Genomic DNA, 19,804 nt, shown 5'->3' with positions numbered 1-19,804 from the left:
TACTAGTCACATTTTAGTTAATAGTCTCTATAATGGTATAAACAAACTAAATTATAGTTTTGGTAGGCAACAGCTTTAGAAATCAAAAACAACTATTACAGCTATTCAAGAGGAGGGAGGAGAAGGAAGGAGGAAGAGGGAAGGAAGGAAAGAGGGAGGAAGAGGGGAGGAAGGGGGAATGGCGGGAGGGAGGGAAGAGGGAGGAAGAGGGGAGGAAGGAGGGAGGGAGGAGAGAAAGAGGGAAGGGAGGGAGGGAAGAGAGAAAGAGGAAAGGGAGGGGAGGGGAGGGAGGAGGGAGGAAGAGGGAAGGAAGGAGGAAGGGAGGAGAGAAAGAGGGAAGGGAGGAAGGGAAGAGAGGAAGAGGAAAGGAAGGAAGGAGGGAAGGAAGGAGGGAGGAAGATAAGTGGGATGGAGGAAGAAAAGCAGGTAGGATACTGATCAAAATGAAATTTAGTACAGCCAGATTTTATTTTCAATAAACTAAAATATTTTAACTGAAACCTTGCAAGCAACAGCATTTCCTTTGTATGCACTAACTGATGTAAAGCAGATATGAGAAATAACTCTTGATCACCCAACAAGGAAATCAGAGCACGTTACAGGGCATCTCATGAAGTTATTTTATTTTTCAGGCTTACCTGAGACTTGCTGGGTCAGAGAAGGTTTTTGAGTGTGATCAATATGCCACCCAACTAATATGTCAACTGTGTCCTTGGAAAGCAATACACAAAAGTTAATCCACCTGGAACACATAATGGGCACGTAAGACATAAAGAGAGGGCAAGGCTCTTACCCTAAAATTGGTGCTGAAAATGTGAGGATAACAACGAGACACAAGAAGGATGCACTTGACACATTTACACAGCAATTCGGGGGTATCCACATTCTCTAGGATAGACTGCAGGCTAGTCATGACGAGCTTTGAGAGAGGAAGGAAAAAGAAACATACAGTTCTGGAAATCCATGTAAAACAAGCATGGCTGCAACCATCCCAAAAGCAATAAATCGAAGATGAATGCAGCGTCTATTGTATAATTCACGTAAGTCATTCAATCCACTAAGAAGCACAAAATTGTAAATTGTCAGCAGCAAGGATAGAATGAGCTGACCTTTATTCATTTTGAGCCTGTACTTTTGATCCACTCTATTCCATGGAGAGAGGGAGAGGGGAAGGGAGGAAGAGGGGGAGAGAGAGAGGGAAAGAGGGAGGGAGGTAAAGGGGGAGGAAGAGGGGGGAGGGAGAGGGAGAGAGCTGGAGTGGTGCAGTGGCTTAGAGATGGAACTCTCACCTCACAATCAAGAGGCTCTAAGTTCAAACCTAGGTAGAGGCAGATATTTCTCTCTGGGCACAATGAGAATATATCTGCTGAACAAAACTCAGCATTGGCAACAAGAATGGCAAACAGCCAGTAAACACTCTGCTAGCTCCATTCAGTTGCCCAAACTCCATCCCGCAAGGAATTATGCGGATGTTAAAAGAGAGAGAGAGAGAGATGGATGGATGGATGGATGGATGGATGGATGGATGGAAGATAGATAGATAGATAGATAGATAGATAGATAGATAGATAGATAGATAGATAGATAGATAGATAGATAGATAGATAGATAGATACCCACTGACTGATAATTTCTCATTCATTTGCATGTCACTAGTCAAACAGACACAAGCTGGAGCTTGTGATCTTTTACTTAAGACACGAGCTGGGGCTTGTGATCTTTATCTGAAAAGCAAAACAGTCACCGATTTGATTCTTACTTGCATTACGGATGAAAAGGCTTTCTTCTCTCCCACAGTCTCCAACGCCTTGTAACTTGCACACAAATAAAGCAGTTTAACTTCATCTTTAGTGGAGGAACTAAATTTGCTAAAAATCCATTTAAAGATCTTCTCAGCTTCGTAGCTCAAAGAAGCGCAAAGAAGGCCAAGGCAGCAAGCCCCTTCCTGTCTCAATTCTTGAAGCAATTTGCTACTGCATTTATGAAAAGGAGGAAGAAGAAGAAGAAGAAGAGAAAAAAAAGACAGTTGGTTATGAAATATAGCATTTCATCCAGAGACAAACCAGCCTGGAATTAAAATGGCAGTGAACTGATCGTTAGAGCAGTGTTTTTCAACCTTGGCAACTTGAAGATGTCTGGACTTCAACTCCCAGAATTCCCCAGCCAGCGAATGCTGGCTGGGGAATTCTGGGAGTTGAAGTCCAGACATCTTCAAGTTGCCAAGGTTGAAAAACACTGCGTTAGAGCTCCTGAAGGTTGGTTTGGGACGGTAGACACAGAAACTACAAGGAATACATTCACACATTCAACCCAGCATCTCATTCACGCAAATTCCCGTTTATACATAAAGGTAATCCTTGACTTACAACCATTTGTTTAGCGATCGCTCAAAGCTACAACGGAACAAAAAAAAATAGTGACTTACAACCAGTTTTCACACTTACAACTACAGCAACCCCATGGTCATGTGATCAAAATTTGGGCACTTGGCAAGTGGCATGTACTTATGGCAGTTGCCGTGTCCTGGAGTCATGTGATCATCATTCGCAACCTTCTCAGCAAAGTTCATGGGCTAAGCGAGATTCACTTAACGACTGCATGATTCACATAACAATGGCAGTGATTCGCTGACGGCTAGCGGCAAAAAAAATATGGTTGTAAAACGGGGGTGTGGATTCACTTTACTTGCCTTGCTTAGCCACGGAAAGGATGGGCTCGATTGTGGCCATAACTCAAGGACTGCCTAAATGTTTCTGCTCCCATCCTTGCCCCTCAGTTCAACAAGCACCTTCGAAGCAGGAGGACGTTAATAGCAATATAGCAATAGCAGTAGACTTATATACCGCTTCATAGGCCTTTCAGGCCTCTCTAAGCGGTTTACAGAGAGTCAGCATATTGCCCCCAACAATCTGGGTCCTCATTTTACCCACCTCGGAAGGATGGAAGGCTGAGTCAACCCTGAGCCGGTGAGATTTGAACCGCTGACCTGCTGATCTAGCAGTAGCCTGCAGTGCTGCATTTAACCACTGCGCCACCTTGGCTCTGTCAGTTAGTAAATAAACTAAGGAGTGGCGGTTTCAGAGGGAATTTTTCTCCTGGTGGTTTGTACCAAGCGCTCTGGTAAGAGGCAAGAGCTTTCCTTGATGCTTCTTTCCTCATCACTGGCTAAAAGGAGGCGCAGAATTCATTGATCTTTTTAGGGTAATGCCAGAACATTCCACCCCCTGTGGATCGTGTCATTTGGGGACAGCGCAGCTCGCCAGCTTTCAGATGATCCCCCTAAATTGGCTTGTTTCGGGGCCAGATTACCAACCAACCTCCCCCCCCCCCCCCGGGGAGAATAGCTTGAGTGACTTCCAGGTTGGATTATTTTCTTTCCGGAAGCTGCCAAGCCATCTGTTGGAAATGCCACGCTCCGAAGGGGAAACAGAAAACGCTTGCAGAGAGATCTCCAGAGCTGTCCATTCCCAGATGGACTCGATCAGAAATGAACGTCAAAGCGGTCAGATTCCAACTCACCTTTCACTAAGCACATCATGTATGGCAGTCAAGATATTATCCAGTTGTTTAACAAGTACCTGTAAGAGTCAACACAGAAAGGTTTCACTAACAGGGTGACTGCAAAGCAAATTCAGGTTGCCGTTTTTTTTTTCCCAAAAGCCAACTGGACTTTTTTGTTGTTGTTGTTGAGGCAGAAGAAGAAAACGTTTTGCTTCTCGCCCAAGAAGCTTCATTCATTCAGCCCCTGCTATTAGAACTAATGAAGCTTCTTGGGTGAGAAGCTAAACATTTTCGTGGAAAAACAAACAATCCAGTTGCCTTTTGAATGAAAAAATAAAAGCACCTTTGAGACAGCTATGACCTGGATGGCTGAGAATCTGCACAGACATCCAGGCCGACTTCTTTCACAGCAACTGCTACCACCATTTATTTTCCTATCCGCTGGTCCAGAGGTCAGCAACCTTAAGCACTCAAAGAGCCATTTGGACCCATTTCCCACAGAAAAGAAAACACCGGGAGCCACAAAACCCTTCCCATGCCTGACTATTTCCTGAGCGGCCACAAAACTAGCACATGTAGTTAAATTAAACATTCTTTTTTCTTATGAAACTTCTTGGATTTATTCATAGTTGGCCTACCGGGGGCCGAAAAGCTCAATAAACTGCGTGCCGACGAGTATCACACATTGGTGGTTGCGACACATATTCTGAGCAACAGGGAGCCGCAGCAGAGGGATGAAAGAGCCACATGCGGCTCCGGAGCTGTGAATTGCTGAGCCCTGCTCTGGTCTAACTGACGATCAACCCGCTACATGAACTCAACTGCTGACCAGGGGAGCTCAGTCTGGCCTGAACAGAATATAAATGCTCGCTTTTGAGAGATGAGCTTGTTTTGGCCTTCAGCGTTCATAGGTCCAGCATTTTTTCCCCTCCACTGCCCTTATCTCTTTAGCGTGTCAGCATCTTTTTATATAAGCTGGAGGATAAATATAGAATTCTTGTCTCTCACTAGAAAAAATTATAAGCAAAAGGAACTATAAGCAGTCCTTACAACCATTCAAAAGCCATTCAAAAGTTACAACAGCACTGAGAAAAGTGACACGTGACCGGTGCTTGCACTTGTGACCCTCGCACAATTCACATGGTCCACACAATCAAAATTTGGGCACTTGGCAAATGTCCTTTAGAGTGGTTGCAGTATCCTGGGTCACGTGATCACCATTTGTGACCTTCCCAGCTGATCTCTGACAAGCCAATGGTGTTGTGGCCCGCCAGCATCAGTGTCAGACAGTGAGGAGGTTGGGGAGGAACATGGGCCAGTCCTGGAGGCTGGGGAAGCCTTGGAGGAGGGCTCTGCATCGGAGGCAGAGATGGGGCCGAGGCTGTCTGGCAGTGATCAGGTGCCTACAGAGCCAGACAGCAGTGAGGCAGAGGAACAGCTGGAGCCTGTTCCCAGTGTGCGCATGCGCAGAGCTGCCAGAAGAAAAGAACAACTCAGGGTAGACTTGGGAGTAAAGACACCGGTGAAAGGTGATTGGCCCCTCCCATTGGACATAAAAGAAGGAGCGAAAGGGGAGTGGGCTTTTGTGTTCATTGTTAGATTCGTTTCAAGAGTGTGATGATCTGTCCATGAATATCAGAAACTCTGTGTCTAGGCTTTCCTTGCAGAGCACCTCATTTGGAAAATATTTACATGGCAGCTTTCCAAGATTGATAAGATCTGTACTCCTTTGAATGACTGTTTGCCAGGCCTTACTGAATGTGAAAGAGAGGAATTCATGTTCATTTAATAAAAGAGGTTTTGTCAGGAGCAGGACTCTGCCTCGTGCTTTTTGGGGAAGCCTAGGTCAGAACAAATGGGGGAAAGCCAGATTCATTTAAAGATTATGTGAGTCACTTAATTGCAGTGATCTGCTTAACAACTGTGGCCAAAACCGGCATAAAATCAAGCACAGCTCACTTAACAACCACCATGCTTAGCAATGGAAATTATGGTCTCAAATCAAGAGCTCCTTGTAATACACAAAGGCTACTCAAGAAGGACCTTCCCGGGAAAAAGGCGAAGGTAAGAAATTTTAGCCTCATTGGATGATCCTTTGCATGAAGGCACCAGGATTCAAGCTTAAAGCAAAGGAGCCTTTAGTCAAGAAAAACAAACAAACAAAAAACAAAGCCATATATAACAATACTTAACCAGTTTGTTCTCTGGTTGCTGAATAAACTCTTTCAGTTGCTTTACAGTAGTCAGTCTTCGATCTCTGTCATCTTCCCGAGTAATCCTCCGAAGAAGATTTGACAGTCGAGACTCATCAGAGTAAGACAATGATCGCTCTAGAAATTGAGATAATGGCACACATGCATGTCCTTCTCTCCCAAAATCAGACCAATCCCCATAATAATAAACAATCCATTCCCATGAAAATAGATCGGCTACGTTTAGTTTAACTTTGTCCACAACTATCCTGCTTCCCTGAAAATAAGACCTCCCCTGATAATAAGCCCAATTGGGCTTTTGGGCGCATGGGCTAAAATAAGCCCTCCCCGAAAATACTGCAAACACAGCAGCAGCCATGAGGTGACCACGCTTGCCGCCTCCCGCACCTCAAAAATAATAAGACCTCCCCAAAAATAAGGACAAGCGCTTATTTCGGGGGTCAAAAGAAAGTATGACCCTGTCTTATTTTCGGGGAAACACCAACTTTGCTTCAGGACTTTTGCTCAGAAAGGAACCAAAACCCGTAAAAAATGGCCACCCCCAATTTAAAAAGAAACCCTTTTATTACAATGTTCACAGGACAACAGTTCACTTGATTTAAAATAAACCTTAGTATAATTATACCCAGTATTAGAATTTCATATTTTCAAGCCCTTGAACATGGTTCTAATTTTAGGAGACATTTCCTATGGTTACTATAATAATAAAACCAACTCAAAGCAACAGCCCACTTTTGACTGGCACACTCAGTTCTTACCCTGTGTTTTCCTCATGTCTTTTGTGACTAAAGCACGATTCCCATGCTGAACACTGGTAAAATCAGAATTGGTCACATTGTTAACTCTCAGCTCTTGCCCCAACGACTTCCGACCATAAGTATTTTCCCCAGATCCTCCATTGACACTGTAGCCACCTGGATTAAAACCAGTTTTTTTAAGGAAAGCATTAGAATCGCTTGGAAATTTCACCATACCCTACAGCAGAAGCTGACAATGTTGGGGGGGGGGGAATGAAAGCCACCCATTGACCATTAACGTTAGGTCCTGATGTTGCAAGGAGCTATCATCCTAACTGGCCAATCCTTTCTCCCGCCCCCAAATTAAAAATACTTTATAGCCTCCTCCTCCTCCAGGAGACAAGCCAGGACAGTAAGTGGTCAGTATTTCAATATTCCTTATATCTTGCTACTTAAAAAAGGTTTCTACCTGTAAAAATCATTTTGCTAATTAGCATAGATGTGATGATACAATTACCCCCATTTATAACAAAATGCAACATAGCACAATAATAATTCCAATAGAAACTGACCAGAGGCTTGGTGACAGCCACAAAGTATCTAGACTAACTCATTCCTTTTAGAGCCGTAACTGTTTCATATCAAATAAGATCATCTTTGTACCTTTTTCTTCATTCTGGAGGTCAGTGGAGACTCTGATATCATCATGTCTATGTCGAGACACCACCGTTGAATTTGAAGGTTGTAATCCATAGGAGGAAGAACTACTCCGGTCTCTGGATGAAGAGTATTTTAAATTCTCTTGGTCAGCTGATTGATTGTCACTTCTGCAAGAAGAAAAAAATCTGTGAGGTGCTTTCAAACCTTGGCCCCTAGAGTTGGCTTACGTTTAGAATATCTAATGTCATTCATTCGTTCATTCATTCATTCGCTGCTCATCTCACCACAAGGTGACTGTGAGCGGCTAAACATATATAAACCAAAAGGGCTGAATAATAAAATGACAAATAAAATAAACAAGTTAACAAGTAGAACTTTTTAACAAACTGATTGATATCAGTTCTTCACAATGTCCTAAGATGGGCAAAACCAATGGTTTATTGCCAACTGCACGAGCCAAGAAGAAACCTCTGAGCCAAGAAGACGCTATTTTTAATTTTGGCCACCAAGAAAATCAAGAGCTCTTCTATGCATTAAGAAGCAAATGCACCATCAGCAGACTAAAACTAGAAGATGTCTCCTTCTTAAGAAAGTTCATCGGAGCGCCTTCTCAAATATGTATTCAGTGTTCCCAGCATTTATGCTCAACACTCTTTCCTCCACAATCTTTTATCACACCCACTGCAGAGAACAATTCAACAAGGAGCAGGTTCAGAACATCCCATTGTGACAAGCACCATGCAGAGGAGGAAAAGATGCTATATTATTACATTGAGGGTTAAAACACATCCTTTTTTCGTTCACTGTGCCCGTGGTGTGAACAAAATCACTGTGCAAAGATACGAGGCAGGAATGTTATTAAACCGCCACACTGGGTCATTTTCCAAGAAAGAAGCAGAGGTGTTTACATTCTAGCTTGTATCTACACTGACGTCAGCATAAATGTACACAACTCTACAGACAAACTAGCAAACATCACTGGATATTCTGACAGCTTTCAGCAAGGGCTCGGCAGTTCGTATGCCCATAATCCCCTGGGACTGGATAACACGGATACAGAAGCATTTACAGAATTCCATTTTAAAATCGTGCATGAACATTTTCTTATTATGAGTACCATAACGAATAAATAAGGAACCACTGTTAAGTTTCTTTCTTTTACTCTACTATAAAAGTAGATATCCAAACATTTTTTGCATACTGGTTTCTGAGAAATGCACAATACATATTTTTTTTCCATGCCATTCCAAGTTAACCCATCACAACATCAAACTATGTCATGCATAAATAAACAGTTGCTCAAGGAGTGGGGTGAGACAACAGAGAGATCTATTCATTTTTAGATATTAAAACCCATAAAATGTAGGTCACATACTATAATGCACAAGTATCCCATATCTCGGTTAAAAAAAAAAGCCCAACATGAATATGAAGTGAGCATGTCTTTTACACGCTTTAGTAAACAAAACGGCTTTTGGAATCAAAAATAGCTAGCACGTAAAGCTGCCTTAATGAAGCAATGATGGTGATGATGATTATGATGATGATTAACCCAGATCATTGGGAAGGACCTGATGGAGGGGGGAGCCAAATCCAGGGTAAAGATCTGGCTGATTGTGCCAAGACTCATAATAAAGAGTGCTACTTTTATATTTTATTAAATTTATTATGACCACCCCTCTAGGAGATTGGGCAGTTTACAAAATCCAAATAAACAATTAAAACAGTTTTAAAAATGAAATAAAACATGGCAGTCTGAACTAAAATCAACCATAAAAATTAAAACACACAACACAAGACACACAACCCTGAGGGTTGGGAACAAAGCCAAGATCTTAAGGGCCTCCCAAAACCCTAGTAGAGTTGGCAAAACGTATGCACGTGGGGAGGGGGAGAAATGCTGTTTCAGAGGGCAGGGTCAGCAACAGGAAATATCTTGGGGAGAAACAAAAGCCAATACAGCCATCGCTTTCAAGAGATGTGGAAATACTAAAAGTTTCAAACGCCTCATTTTGTCTCAATATATAGAAATAGTAGGCACCTAACGTCCCCAGTTGCAGCCACACCTTGCTAATAATCCTGAAACTGAATGAGAATTTCTGAATACTATGCATAGGACAGGATTGCACATTATGTCAATAAACGTTTGGTTTGGTTTCGGATGTACAAATCAGTAACAGTCGCTTATTGAAGAAAAAAGGTTAAAATAAACAAGAGCTTAATAATATAATGTAGGGCTCTAGCATATTTTGGTATCATACAAACTGAGTCACCATGCAACTGACATGTTTTTATTTATTGTGAGGATTTGTTTAATCTCCATAAATGTAGAGTATTTAATTAAAATAGTCTAAAGTCTCTTTTTTTCATATAGAACAATGCAATTGCAGGACCTGTGACCTTATAATCTACACACACCACTAAGCTAAAATATTATAGATCAATCAAATGCCTAGGTTCATACAACATGCTACGCCAAGACATATTATGGCTTAGTATGATACAAGAATGCAGCCCTTGTTGAAAGGGAACTAAATAATGTATGGCGCTGTACATGGGTTTCCCTACACATAAAATTGCAAAAATCATGTGCCGTTGCAGACAGACAATGGAAAACGAATACTAAGAAGCTGTAAAGCCATCTACTAACAGCCCAAACTTGTGTGATTACATAGCAGGCAAAACCTCACTAATTAACTTACTAATATTGATATTGTTTCCTGATTGCTTATTTGTATCCTCTGACCATCTTTAAGTGTTGTACCTTATGATTCTTGATGAACCTATCTTGTCTTTTTATGTACACTGAGAACATATGCACCAGAGACAAATTCCTTGTGTGTTCAATTACACTTGGCCAATAAAGACTTCTATTCTATTCCATTCCATTCTATTCTATGGTACGTAAAATGCATTTATTTCATTTTCAAATGCCTCATCTTGACAGTGAAAATGCAGTTTTGTGGGGTGTACTGAGTTTTGGGGGGGAGATGCTTGGAATGAGGCATTTCATACTTGAACTGTTTCAGAAGGAACGCTCTTGCATGCTTTTACTAAGCAGCCATCCTAAATCACAGACTGAATCAAATTAAAGACAATGTTTTATTTCCCCAACTCAGCAAATCAGGTGAGGTTCTACGAAAGTTCTACAAGCTTTATGAAGTTGTCTAGGAAGAGAAATGAAAGCCACATGATGAGCCAATTTAAAGTGCACGATGGAAAAAATAACAATTCACTAACCTAGCTACAAGCTGGAGTATTTCTCGAAATCTCAAATCTAAATACCCTCATTTCCCATGTGCTTTCCTGTTTGTTTGTTTTTTTACAACACCTGACGGGGTCCACCTGGTGGAACAGCTGTGTTACTCACCTACAGCCCCATCTACCATATTTATCCTGTCAGTTTAAAAATAATTTCAACAGAAACAGTAGGACGTCATGGAGGCAAAAGATGCAAAGTTTGGTTTCAGACACAGAGGGAAAAAAACAAATCAGTCTAACCACCTGAAATGTCAGAAGGGGGGGGGGGGACACCCTATGGTTCTCTAAGCAGGGGTCTCCAACCTTAATAACTTTACGACTTGTGGACTCCAACTCCAACTCTAGATACAGGTAGTCCTTGACTTACAACCACAATTGAGCCCAACATTTTGGTTGCTAAGCAAGACAGTTGTTAAGTGGGCATTGCCCCATTTTACGACCTTTCTTGCCAGCGTTCTTAAGTGCAGTTGTTAAGTTAGTTACATGGTCGTTAAGTGAATCTGGCTTTCCCATTGACTTCGCTTGTCAGAAGGGGATCGCGTGACCCCGGGACACTGTAACCGTCGTAAATACGAACCAGTTGCCAAGCGTCTGAATTTTGATCGTGTGACCATAGGGATGCTGCAATGGCTGTGTGAAAAATGGTCATAAGTCACATTTTTCAGTGCCACTGTTATTTCAAATGGTCATTAAACAAATGGCTGTAAGTCGAGGACTTTCTGCATTGCTGAGGCAGAATTCCCAGCAGCCAATGCTCCCGAGAAAAATACACGGACACATCCATGTAATCAGCCGGAATCAAGGAAATCTCCATTCCTTCATTTCAATCCTATTAGCATCCTATAACAATTCTAAAGAAAGTCACAATCCGAACTTTCTTCGCTTTGGAGCGTTAATGTATATTTTTAAAAGTTTCCCCCTGAAAAATACGACGAGAAAACCAAAACTTTTGCCAAAGACAAAACGTAATTTACCATTTTAAGCTTTAAAAAAAAAAACTTTCAAAATCATGTTCTCAACCAAGTCACCATGTAGGCATGAGTCCACAGGAGAAGTGAAATGGCACCAAGTAATAAATTCTGTTCCCTGCAGCCTTCCTTTAATAGCATGGAGTGCAAAAGAGAAAGTTCTAATGTACATTCCTACAGATTCCAATCTGAAGCCTGTCTAGCAATGCTGGAAATAGAAGGCTGGGGCCAGAATTCTAAAAAGCATAAAAAGATGAAAGTCACAAGAAAATCCTGCACTTACATTAAAATTGGAGCTGCATTTCTCACCACTGTATATATATTTTTCTGAATAAGAGTTCGTGCTGAATCAATGACTTCAAACATGATAAATTTAAATTGCATTTTTTCGTAACTGCATTACAATAACAGTTGTATTGATACCCTGTCTAGCACTTAGTCTCTTGGTTTATAGGCACAAGTCAGACATGTTTTTCATTCTTTCCTTTCTTCAAAAAAAACAATATTATCGATCTCCAGCTAACAACCTGCTTTAATTATGATTGAACTTTTAATGTGCCAGTTTTAAATGGCAATTTCTATTTAGTTTCACAATTTTAAATCATTTTGACACCATTGTACATTATCATTTAAATATGATTTATTAATTTATTTTGATATATGTGTAGGTAGCATGAGCATCTCAATGCTGACTGGGGAATTCCAGCAGTTAAAGTTCGCACATTTTGCCAAGGTTGAGAAGTCAGATAATATAGCACAGTCATGGTTTCACTTAGCAACTTATTCACTTAACTGAGTTGCCAGTCTCGTTTGTGGTCACTAAATAAGGAAGATGCAGGCTGAATATCCACATAGATGTTTCAGTGCTTTCTAATGGCGAAGCTCTCTATATCTGGAATAAATCTAGCTTTATGTGTTTGAAAAATCAATGTATACTTTGGATTGTAATTCTATTTTTATTGTTTTTTAGAAATACATTTAATTTTTATGATTTTATAGCTTTTAATGTTGTTAAGCCATCCAGAGTCACTTCAAAGCAAGATGGGTGGCAAACAATTTAATAACTAAATAAATAAAATAAATAAGTATACAATACTTCAGAAACAAATTCCAGAGTGTATAAGAAAACTCCAAAGAATTTGTCAAGGCTCCACTATTATACCTTTAATTGTCCATACAGAAGGAAACACCGAGATTATGTTGGCCAGTGGTTAGATTCACATGTCATTCTAAGCCATAACAATGCTTTAGAATCTGCAATGGCTGTGTTCACTATTAACACATTAAACCAAATGTCGGGCACATCATATTATGACTCTGTAGTGAATGACACCAACCAGAGTCTCCTGCTCAAAAAAAAAAGTTTACCAATACCTGACTTTGTTTGCCTGGTCCTCCAATAATTCTCCAACCCAACTGCAGAAAAGATGTAGCCCACAGACCACCATGTGGCCAACCAAAACACTCATAGCCACCTAAGTCACCCATTTCCCCCTCTGAAAACCCCACAAGAGCAAGCTCATTTGGGATCCTTGCCCACTTCTGAAATGAAAATCTTAGCACATCAGACCAAGCTTACCATGGGGGTTTTGAACCAACCATGGCCTGAACTCCTGTTCAGAGCAACAGACCACTAAATCTATCTTACTTTAAAGACACAAACCTTTAGAAGATAAGACTTCGGATTTCCCCTTCCTCCCAGAACCCACCCCAAGCATCCATTTCCATGCACCCAAGGAGAGGTGGGCCTTGACAAGCAGGTCACCAGGCTACATCAAGGAATTTTCAAAAGTAGATCATGATATCACAAAAGGACCTGCTCTTACATAATAGTTTTAAAAAAAAGCTCAAGGCTATGCCTACAAGCATAGCAAGAGATCTTAAAATAATATGAAAGCTGTTCGTGGGGTTATATATATTTTCTCTCAAAGCAAAATTGGTTTTTTGTTTTTTATTGTCTTGACTTGTCTATGTCCATCTCAAATAATAAACATAACAAATTGTTCCAGATGGGGATGCACTTCTACGTTATCACAAGTTTGCAGTAGTGTATTTTAAAAAAAGAAAAAGAAATATGAATCTCCAAAAAAAGACACAAAGGAACCTTAACATCTAACAAAACACCACTGCACTTTCTCCTCCCCATAAATCTATTACCAAGTTATCAACTAGGCAACAAAGTTGCAATATGAAAGTAGTGTGAAATTATTGCAGTGGATCAATCCATTAAATTAATTTTTTAAAAATCCCAATTCATATTAAAGATCCTGCAAAATAAAACTGAAATGCCACTGATATTTTCTGTGTATCTAAATATGTCATATTTAGAAATATTGCCAGAGATAGCGCTAGTTTATTACAGCAAAACAGTGTCCATTTTACTACCTTTTAGAAACAAATATGAAAGATGCTGCATTTCATCCATCATTACACTTGGAAGTTTCTTAGAATTGGAATCAAGATGGGAAAACACAGATCTTTCTCAACCATTTAAATCTCATATACTTTCCCCCCTCCCTTGTTTTTTTTTTTTTTAAATGCCTTATGCTTTTTCCTGGTCTATTTCTCTCACCCATCCCAAAAGAAGCACAGCACAGTAGATAACAGGAAACAGGAACCACAAGAGAGTGCATTAATTCATTCTGCGTACAATATACCCACACAAGGAAAGAAAACTTTGCAGAACCAACCCCTCTGCGGAAAGGCCTAATTAAAAGTATAGAAGAGGAAGAGTGAAAGAAAAACCGTTTGAAATCACTCACTCACACAGGCCTGGTGAGCACCACTCTGCCAACTTTACGTGGACACTTTCGAAATATACCTGCCCAGGTGCATAATCACAAAATGAAAGTAACTTCTAAGGCTCCTAATACAAAACAACAACTATCTGTCCAACTACTCATGCGATGGACAACCTTTCCCCCATTCTCCCCACCACCACACCCAACAAAACCACCAGAGGGGAAACTCCAACCCTTTTCAAATCTATGCCTTGGAGGAAAAGCTGCCACCAGAGGAAGGAATCACAACCCTAATCTATGGAGATTCTCAATCACCCAAGTCGTAATTTTCCGTTTCCCCCCAAAAGGCAACTGGACTCTTGGGCTTTATTGTTCCTTTCTTTGAAAACATTTTGCTTCTTCTCATCCAATAAACTTCTTTTAATTCCATCCAGTACAGAAGAAGCTTCTTGGATGAGAAGTGAAACCTTTTCCAAGAAAAACGCCCCAAAAAGTCCACTTGCCTTTTGAAGGAGGAGGGGGGAGGAGGAGGAGGAGAAGAAGAAGAAGAAGAAGAAGAAGAAGAAGAAGAAGAAGAAGAAGAAGAAGAAGAAGAAGAAGAAGAAGAAGAAGAAGAAGAAGAAGAAGAAGAAGAAGAAGAAGAAGAAGAAGAAGAAGAAGAAGAAGAAGAAGAAGAAGAAAGCAGCACTTTTGGGACAGTAAACATTTTTCCAAAAAAAGAGGAAGAATTAAACCTGCAATGAGCTTCAAGGGACACTTCACAACCAAACTTACCCCCCCCACACACACCCTAAAAATAAAGCCAATAAAGACACCAAACTTTAAAACCCAGTCCTAAAAACCTTCTGCTTGTAACCAACCTTTTCCCCCACCCCATTTTCTGTACATGCCCCACCCCCAAAACTTGCACCCCAGCAACCAGGTTTAAACCTAGCCCTGGCTTAGCCCCACACCACATCCTGGGCAAACGAAGCTCAGCAATGACCCCCCCCATTTCCACTAGACACCCCCCCCCTTTCCACAAACAAGGGGAAACCCACCCAGAAAATAAAAATGGGGGGAGGGACGAAAAGCCCTCAATCCACCCCCTCATGGAGACCCCATTAAAAGAGGCAGGATTTTATACCCTGCCTGGCCAGGGTCTTGGAGGCCAATCCCCCCACCCCACCTCGGGAACGTAGCAGCAGAAACTGAAGCCAAAGAGGGGGCCAAAGAGGGACCCCAGGCCTAGCTAGGTAGAGGGGGGGTGGTGAGGCCTCCTTATTTCCCTCCCCCTCCCTCCCTGCCTCACTCACACACATCACTCTCACACTCTCTCACATCCCTCTCTCACACTCACACCTAACACACACACTTCATTCTCTCACACTCATACATTCCTCTCTCACTCACCTCTCGCATCCCTCACTCACACCTCACTCACTCACATACCTCTCACACACCTCACTGACACACACACACCTCACTCTCACATCCGTCTCACACACCTCACTGACACACACACCTCACTCTCACATCCGTCTCACACTCACACACACCTCACTCTCACACCTTCACACACTCACACCCCTCTCCCTCATTCACACTTCATTCTCACTCACACCTCACTCACACACCTCATACACACCTTACATTCTCACACACACCTCTCACTCACACACACCTCTCACACTCACTCACAAATACACACCTCACTCACACACACCTCTCTCTCTCTCTCGCACGCGCGCACACACGCACACACACACTCAAGTCCCTCTCTCTCTCACACAAACACACAGACACACCGGCCCCTCCGCCGGGCTAGGCCGCGCCTGTGGGCGACGGGGGCGTCTTGGGCCCACCTGGGTTGCCAGTCATTCCAGCTCCGCGGGTGATAGTGTTGCCTGGTGCCGCTGGTGCCGCCGCCTCCGGAGGACGAAGCGCCGCTCAGCCGAGACCCCGGGGCTCTGCGGCTCATTACCTTGCCCGAGACGGCATGGCCGGCCGGGGGGGAAGCGGCGCGGGGAGAGGGCGGGGCGGCCGAGCACACACACACGCACACACGGAGGGGACCCCCGGAGGGCGGAAGAGGAGAGGGCGGGATTCTCCCTCAGGCGCGGCGGAAGACGACGGCGGCGGCGGCGCCCACGGCCCCGCCTGCTGCTGCTCCTGCGGCGGCGGCTGCTGCTCCTCCTTCTTCTCCTCCTCCTCGCAGCGGCGGCGGCGGCGGCAGCGTCTCCGATTCTAGTCAGGCTGAGGCAGCGCGCGGGGCATGCCGGGAAGGAAACTGAGGGCCCGCGGGGGACGGGCTGCCGCGGAGCACGCCGGGAAGACGGGCCGAGGCTGACGACGACGTCGACGACGGCGCGGAGGACGTCGGGAGTTGTGGTCCGGAGGGTGGGGCCGCTTAGGTCGGAGGCTGTCACTCGAGGGAGGGGGTTGGGTGTCTCCGCTAGGCCTCGCTCAGCAAGGCCAGGCCACGTCGGCTCGTTTCTCTCCAGCCTTGGTGGGAGGAGGCGGGGAGGGGGGGAGTTCGCCTCCCTAGCGGCACAACAACCCTGCGAGGAAGGCCTCGGCACATCCCTTAGCGCTGATGATGTTACCTAGCTGGGTGGTTAAACGTCTGCAAGGAAGCCAGCGAGCTCAGAGAGCACCAATGGCCCCACAGTTCTCCTCCATTCCGCCAACCTCACTCTCCTATTGACCCTGATGGTGTTTCGTAGCTGGGTGATGAAATGTCTGCAAGGAAACCAGCACCAAGGGCCCCACAGACATCCTCCATTCCACAAACCTCACTCTCCTATTGACCCTGATGGTGTTTCGTAGCTGGGTGATGAAATGTCTGCAAGGAAACCAGCACCAAGGGCCCCACAGACATCCTCCATTCCACAAACCTCACTCTCCTAGTAGCCCTGATGATGTTACATAGCTGGGTTACAAAATGTCTGCAAGGAAACAAGCACTAAGGACCCCAGAGTCCTCCTCCATTCTGCCAACCTCACTCTCCTACAAGCCCTGATGGCGTTACGTAGCTGGGTGACAAAATGTCTGCAAGGAAACAACCTAGCTCAGAGAGCACCAAGGGCCCCACAGTTCTCCATTCCGCCAACCCCACTCTCCTACTTGTCCTGATGATGTTACGTAGCTGGATGACAAAACATCTGCAAGAAAACAAGCACCAAGGACCCCACAGTCCTCCTCCATTCCACAAACCTCAACTCTCCTAGTAACCCTGATGTTGTTACGTAGCTGGGTGACGAAACATCTACAAGGAAACAACCAATCTCAGAGAGCACCAAGGACTCTACAGTTCAACCCTGAGCTATAAATATTCTTTCGTTATTAGCTTCATCTCTCTTATCAGGCTGGGATGAAGGCTCACAGGCTCCAAATGCCGCTCTTCTTGTGAGTTTTATTTTATTTCACGGTATGGAACCTACAGAAGTCATGCAATCATTGATGTGCAAACATAAGTTTAAATAAAGCATCAGCAAAGATAGATGATAGATATAGATAGATAGATAGATAGATAGATAGATAGATAGATAGATAGATAATAGAAATAGATACTATAGATTAGAATAGATACAAATAATACTGTAGATTAGGATAGATAAATGATAGATAGATGATAGATAGATAATAGAAATAGATACTATAGATTAGAATAGATAGATACAAATAGATACTGTAGATTAGGATAGATAGATGATAGATAGATAGATAGATAGATAGATAGATAGATAGATAGATAGATAGATAGATGATAGATACATAGGTACATAGGTACATAGATGGATGATAAAAATATACTATAGATTAGAATAGATAGATACAAATAGATACTGTAGATTAGGATAGTTAGATGATAGATAGATAGATGATAGATAGATTAGATAGATAGATAGATAGATAGATAGATAGATAGATAGATAGATAGATAGATAGATGATAGATAATAGCAATAGATACTGTAGATTAGAAGAGAGAGGGAGGGAGGTTTCACTCTGGGAAAGGAGCAGAAGAAAACCCTGTATAATTTTTACTGATTAACTTTTTGTATTGTAGTTCCTGCACCTGCCACCAGATGTCTTGATTGGGGTTTTTTTTTGGCAGATGAAATTGTAGGTTGCACAGATGCAAAAACATGGAGCGTTAAGGGCCTTGTGCCATGCTTAGGGTGTGCATTATGCAAAGATTCGGCTCCTCCTAGAAGTTTATAATTCTGCAAAAGGTGGAAAGAATGAGGAGGAGAGGATGGACGGACGGACTCAATGGTGATGGGGGCACCAGTAGACTATTTGGAAATCCAGATTGGTTTACAAAACCTTACAAGAAATGTCTCAATATCAACGATGGCACAAACAATTGATTTCTTTACCCTTTCTCTGTTGTGGTTTTTAACAGATTAACAGAGTTGGAAAGGACCTTGTAGGTCATCTAATCCAACCCCCCCCCCACTGCTCAAGCAGGAGACCCTACATCATTCCTGACAGCGGGCAGCCCAGTCTCTTCTTGAAAGCCTCCAGTAATGAAGCTCCCCAACTTCTGAAGGCAACTTCTGTTCTGTGGGTTGATTGTTCTCCCTGTCAAAGTTCCTCCTTATTTCCAAGTTGAATCTCTTCCTTGATCAGTTTCCATCCATTATTCCTTGTTTGGCCTTCAGGTGCTTTGGAGAATAGCTTGACCCCCTTCCTCTCTGGGGCAGCCCCTCAAATATTGGAAGACTGCTATGATGTCTCCCCTGGTTCTTCTCTTCACTAGACTAGCCATGCCCAGTTCCTGTAACCTGTTCTTCATATGTTTCATACGTTTTCAGTTTCAGTTCAGTTTATTGTATTTGTATGCCGCCCTTTTCCCCCGAAGGGCTGCGAAGGGTTCTGTTTAATTAAAGGCAAATCATGATCACCCAATGAATTTCATCACAATTATTTATGTAGCCCAAAGGTACAATTTTGCGTCCAAGCCTTTCTTAAATAAATGAGTATATTAAATATATCCACAGGGCCAACAAGGAAAGGACTAGCCAGATCCTCTAGGCAAGGATTTCAGCTGGACCTGTGATCAATTGCTTCCATTTAAAATAGTTGCATGTTTCTCAGATTGCAGCTCTTTAGCATTTTCCCTTAAGTTGCAACTAAGACACTTCTGAAAAGAGAGATCGAAAAATTGATTTGATCACTCAAAGCTGGCTGAGGAATTCTGGGAGTTGAAGTCCACAAGTCTTAAAGTTGCCAAGATTGGAGACCCCTGAGATAGACTATTGTCTTCCTATCACTCCAAGCATTTTATTTATTTAGTTATTTATTTAGCATATGGCATATCCATGCAATGTCTGGCTGTGAAAGTTGGACCATAAGGAAGGCTGAGCGCCAAAGAATGGAGGCCTTTGAACTCTGGGGCTGGAGAAGACTCCTGCGAGTCCCTTGGACTGCAAGGCCATCCAACCAGTCAGTCCTAGAGGAGATCCACCCTGGCTGCTCTTGAGAAGGCCAGATCCTGAAGAGGAAACTCAAAGACTTTGGCCACCTAATGAGAAGGAAGGACTCTCTGGAGAAGAGCCTCATGCTGGGAAAGACTGAGGGCAAAAGAAGAAGGGGACGACAGAGAAGGAGGTGGCTGGATGGAGTCACCGAAGCAGCCGGCGTGAGCTTAAATGGACTCCAGAGGATGGTAGAGGACAGAAAGGCCTGGAGGAAAATTGTCCATGGGGTCGCGATGGGTCGGACATGACTTCGCAA

The 19,804-nt window shown here is 43.0% G+C and overlaps 1 protein-coding gene across 1 annotated transcript in view; it reads right to left on the bottom strand.

Moving 5' to 3' along the window:
• Positions 1-16,268, bottom strand: part of SMG1 (SMG1 nonsense mediated mRNA decay associated PI3K related kinase) — a 78,164-nt gene extending 61,896 nt beyond the window's left edge. The window contains exons 1-8 of the mRNA XM_087728951.1: positions 15,926-16,268; positions 7,115-7,278; positions 6,473-6,628; positions 5,695-5,831; positions 3,520-3,578; positions 1,760-1,973; positions 794-919; positions 639-711 (exon numbers count right to left, since the gene is read on the bottom strand). Coding sequence (XP_087585077.1) covers positions 639-711; positions 794-919; positions 1,760-1,973; positions 3,520-3,578; positions 5,695-5,831; positions 6,473-6,628; positions 7,115-7,278; positions 15,926-16,041 — 1,045 coding nt within the window. The 5' untranslated portion in view covers positions 16,042-16,268. The remainder of the gene's footprint in view (positions 1-638; positions 712-793; positions 920-1,759; positions 1,974-3,519; positions 3,579-5,694; positions 5,832-6,472; positions 6,629-7,114; positions 7,279-15,925) is intronic.
• Between the last annotated feature and the right edge of the window lie 3,536 nt (positions 16,269-19,804).

Source organism: Thamnophis sirtalis, unplaced genomic scaffold (assembly GCF_051295495.1).
Source record: "Thamnophis sirtalis isolate CommonGarterSnake01/CBP01778 unplaced genomic scaffold, rThaSir2_p1.2 scaffold_14, whole genome shotgun sequence".
Lineage (NCBI taxonomy): Eukaryota > Metazoa > Chordata > Lepidosauria > Squamata > Natricidae > Thamnophis > Thamnophis sirtalis.
The sequence above is the reverse complement of the archived record's forward strand: the minus strand, read 5'-3'. Positions and strand labels throughout refer to the sequence as shown.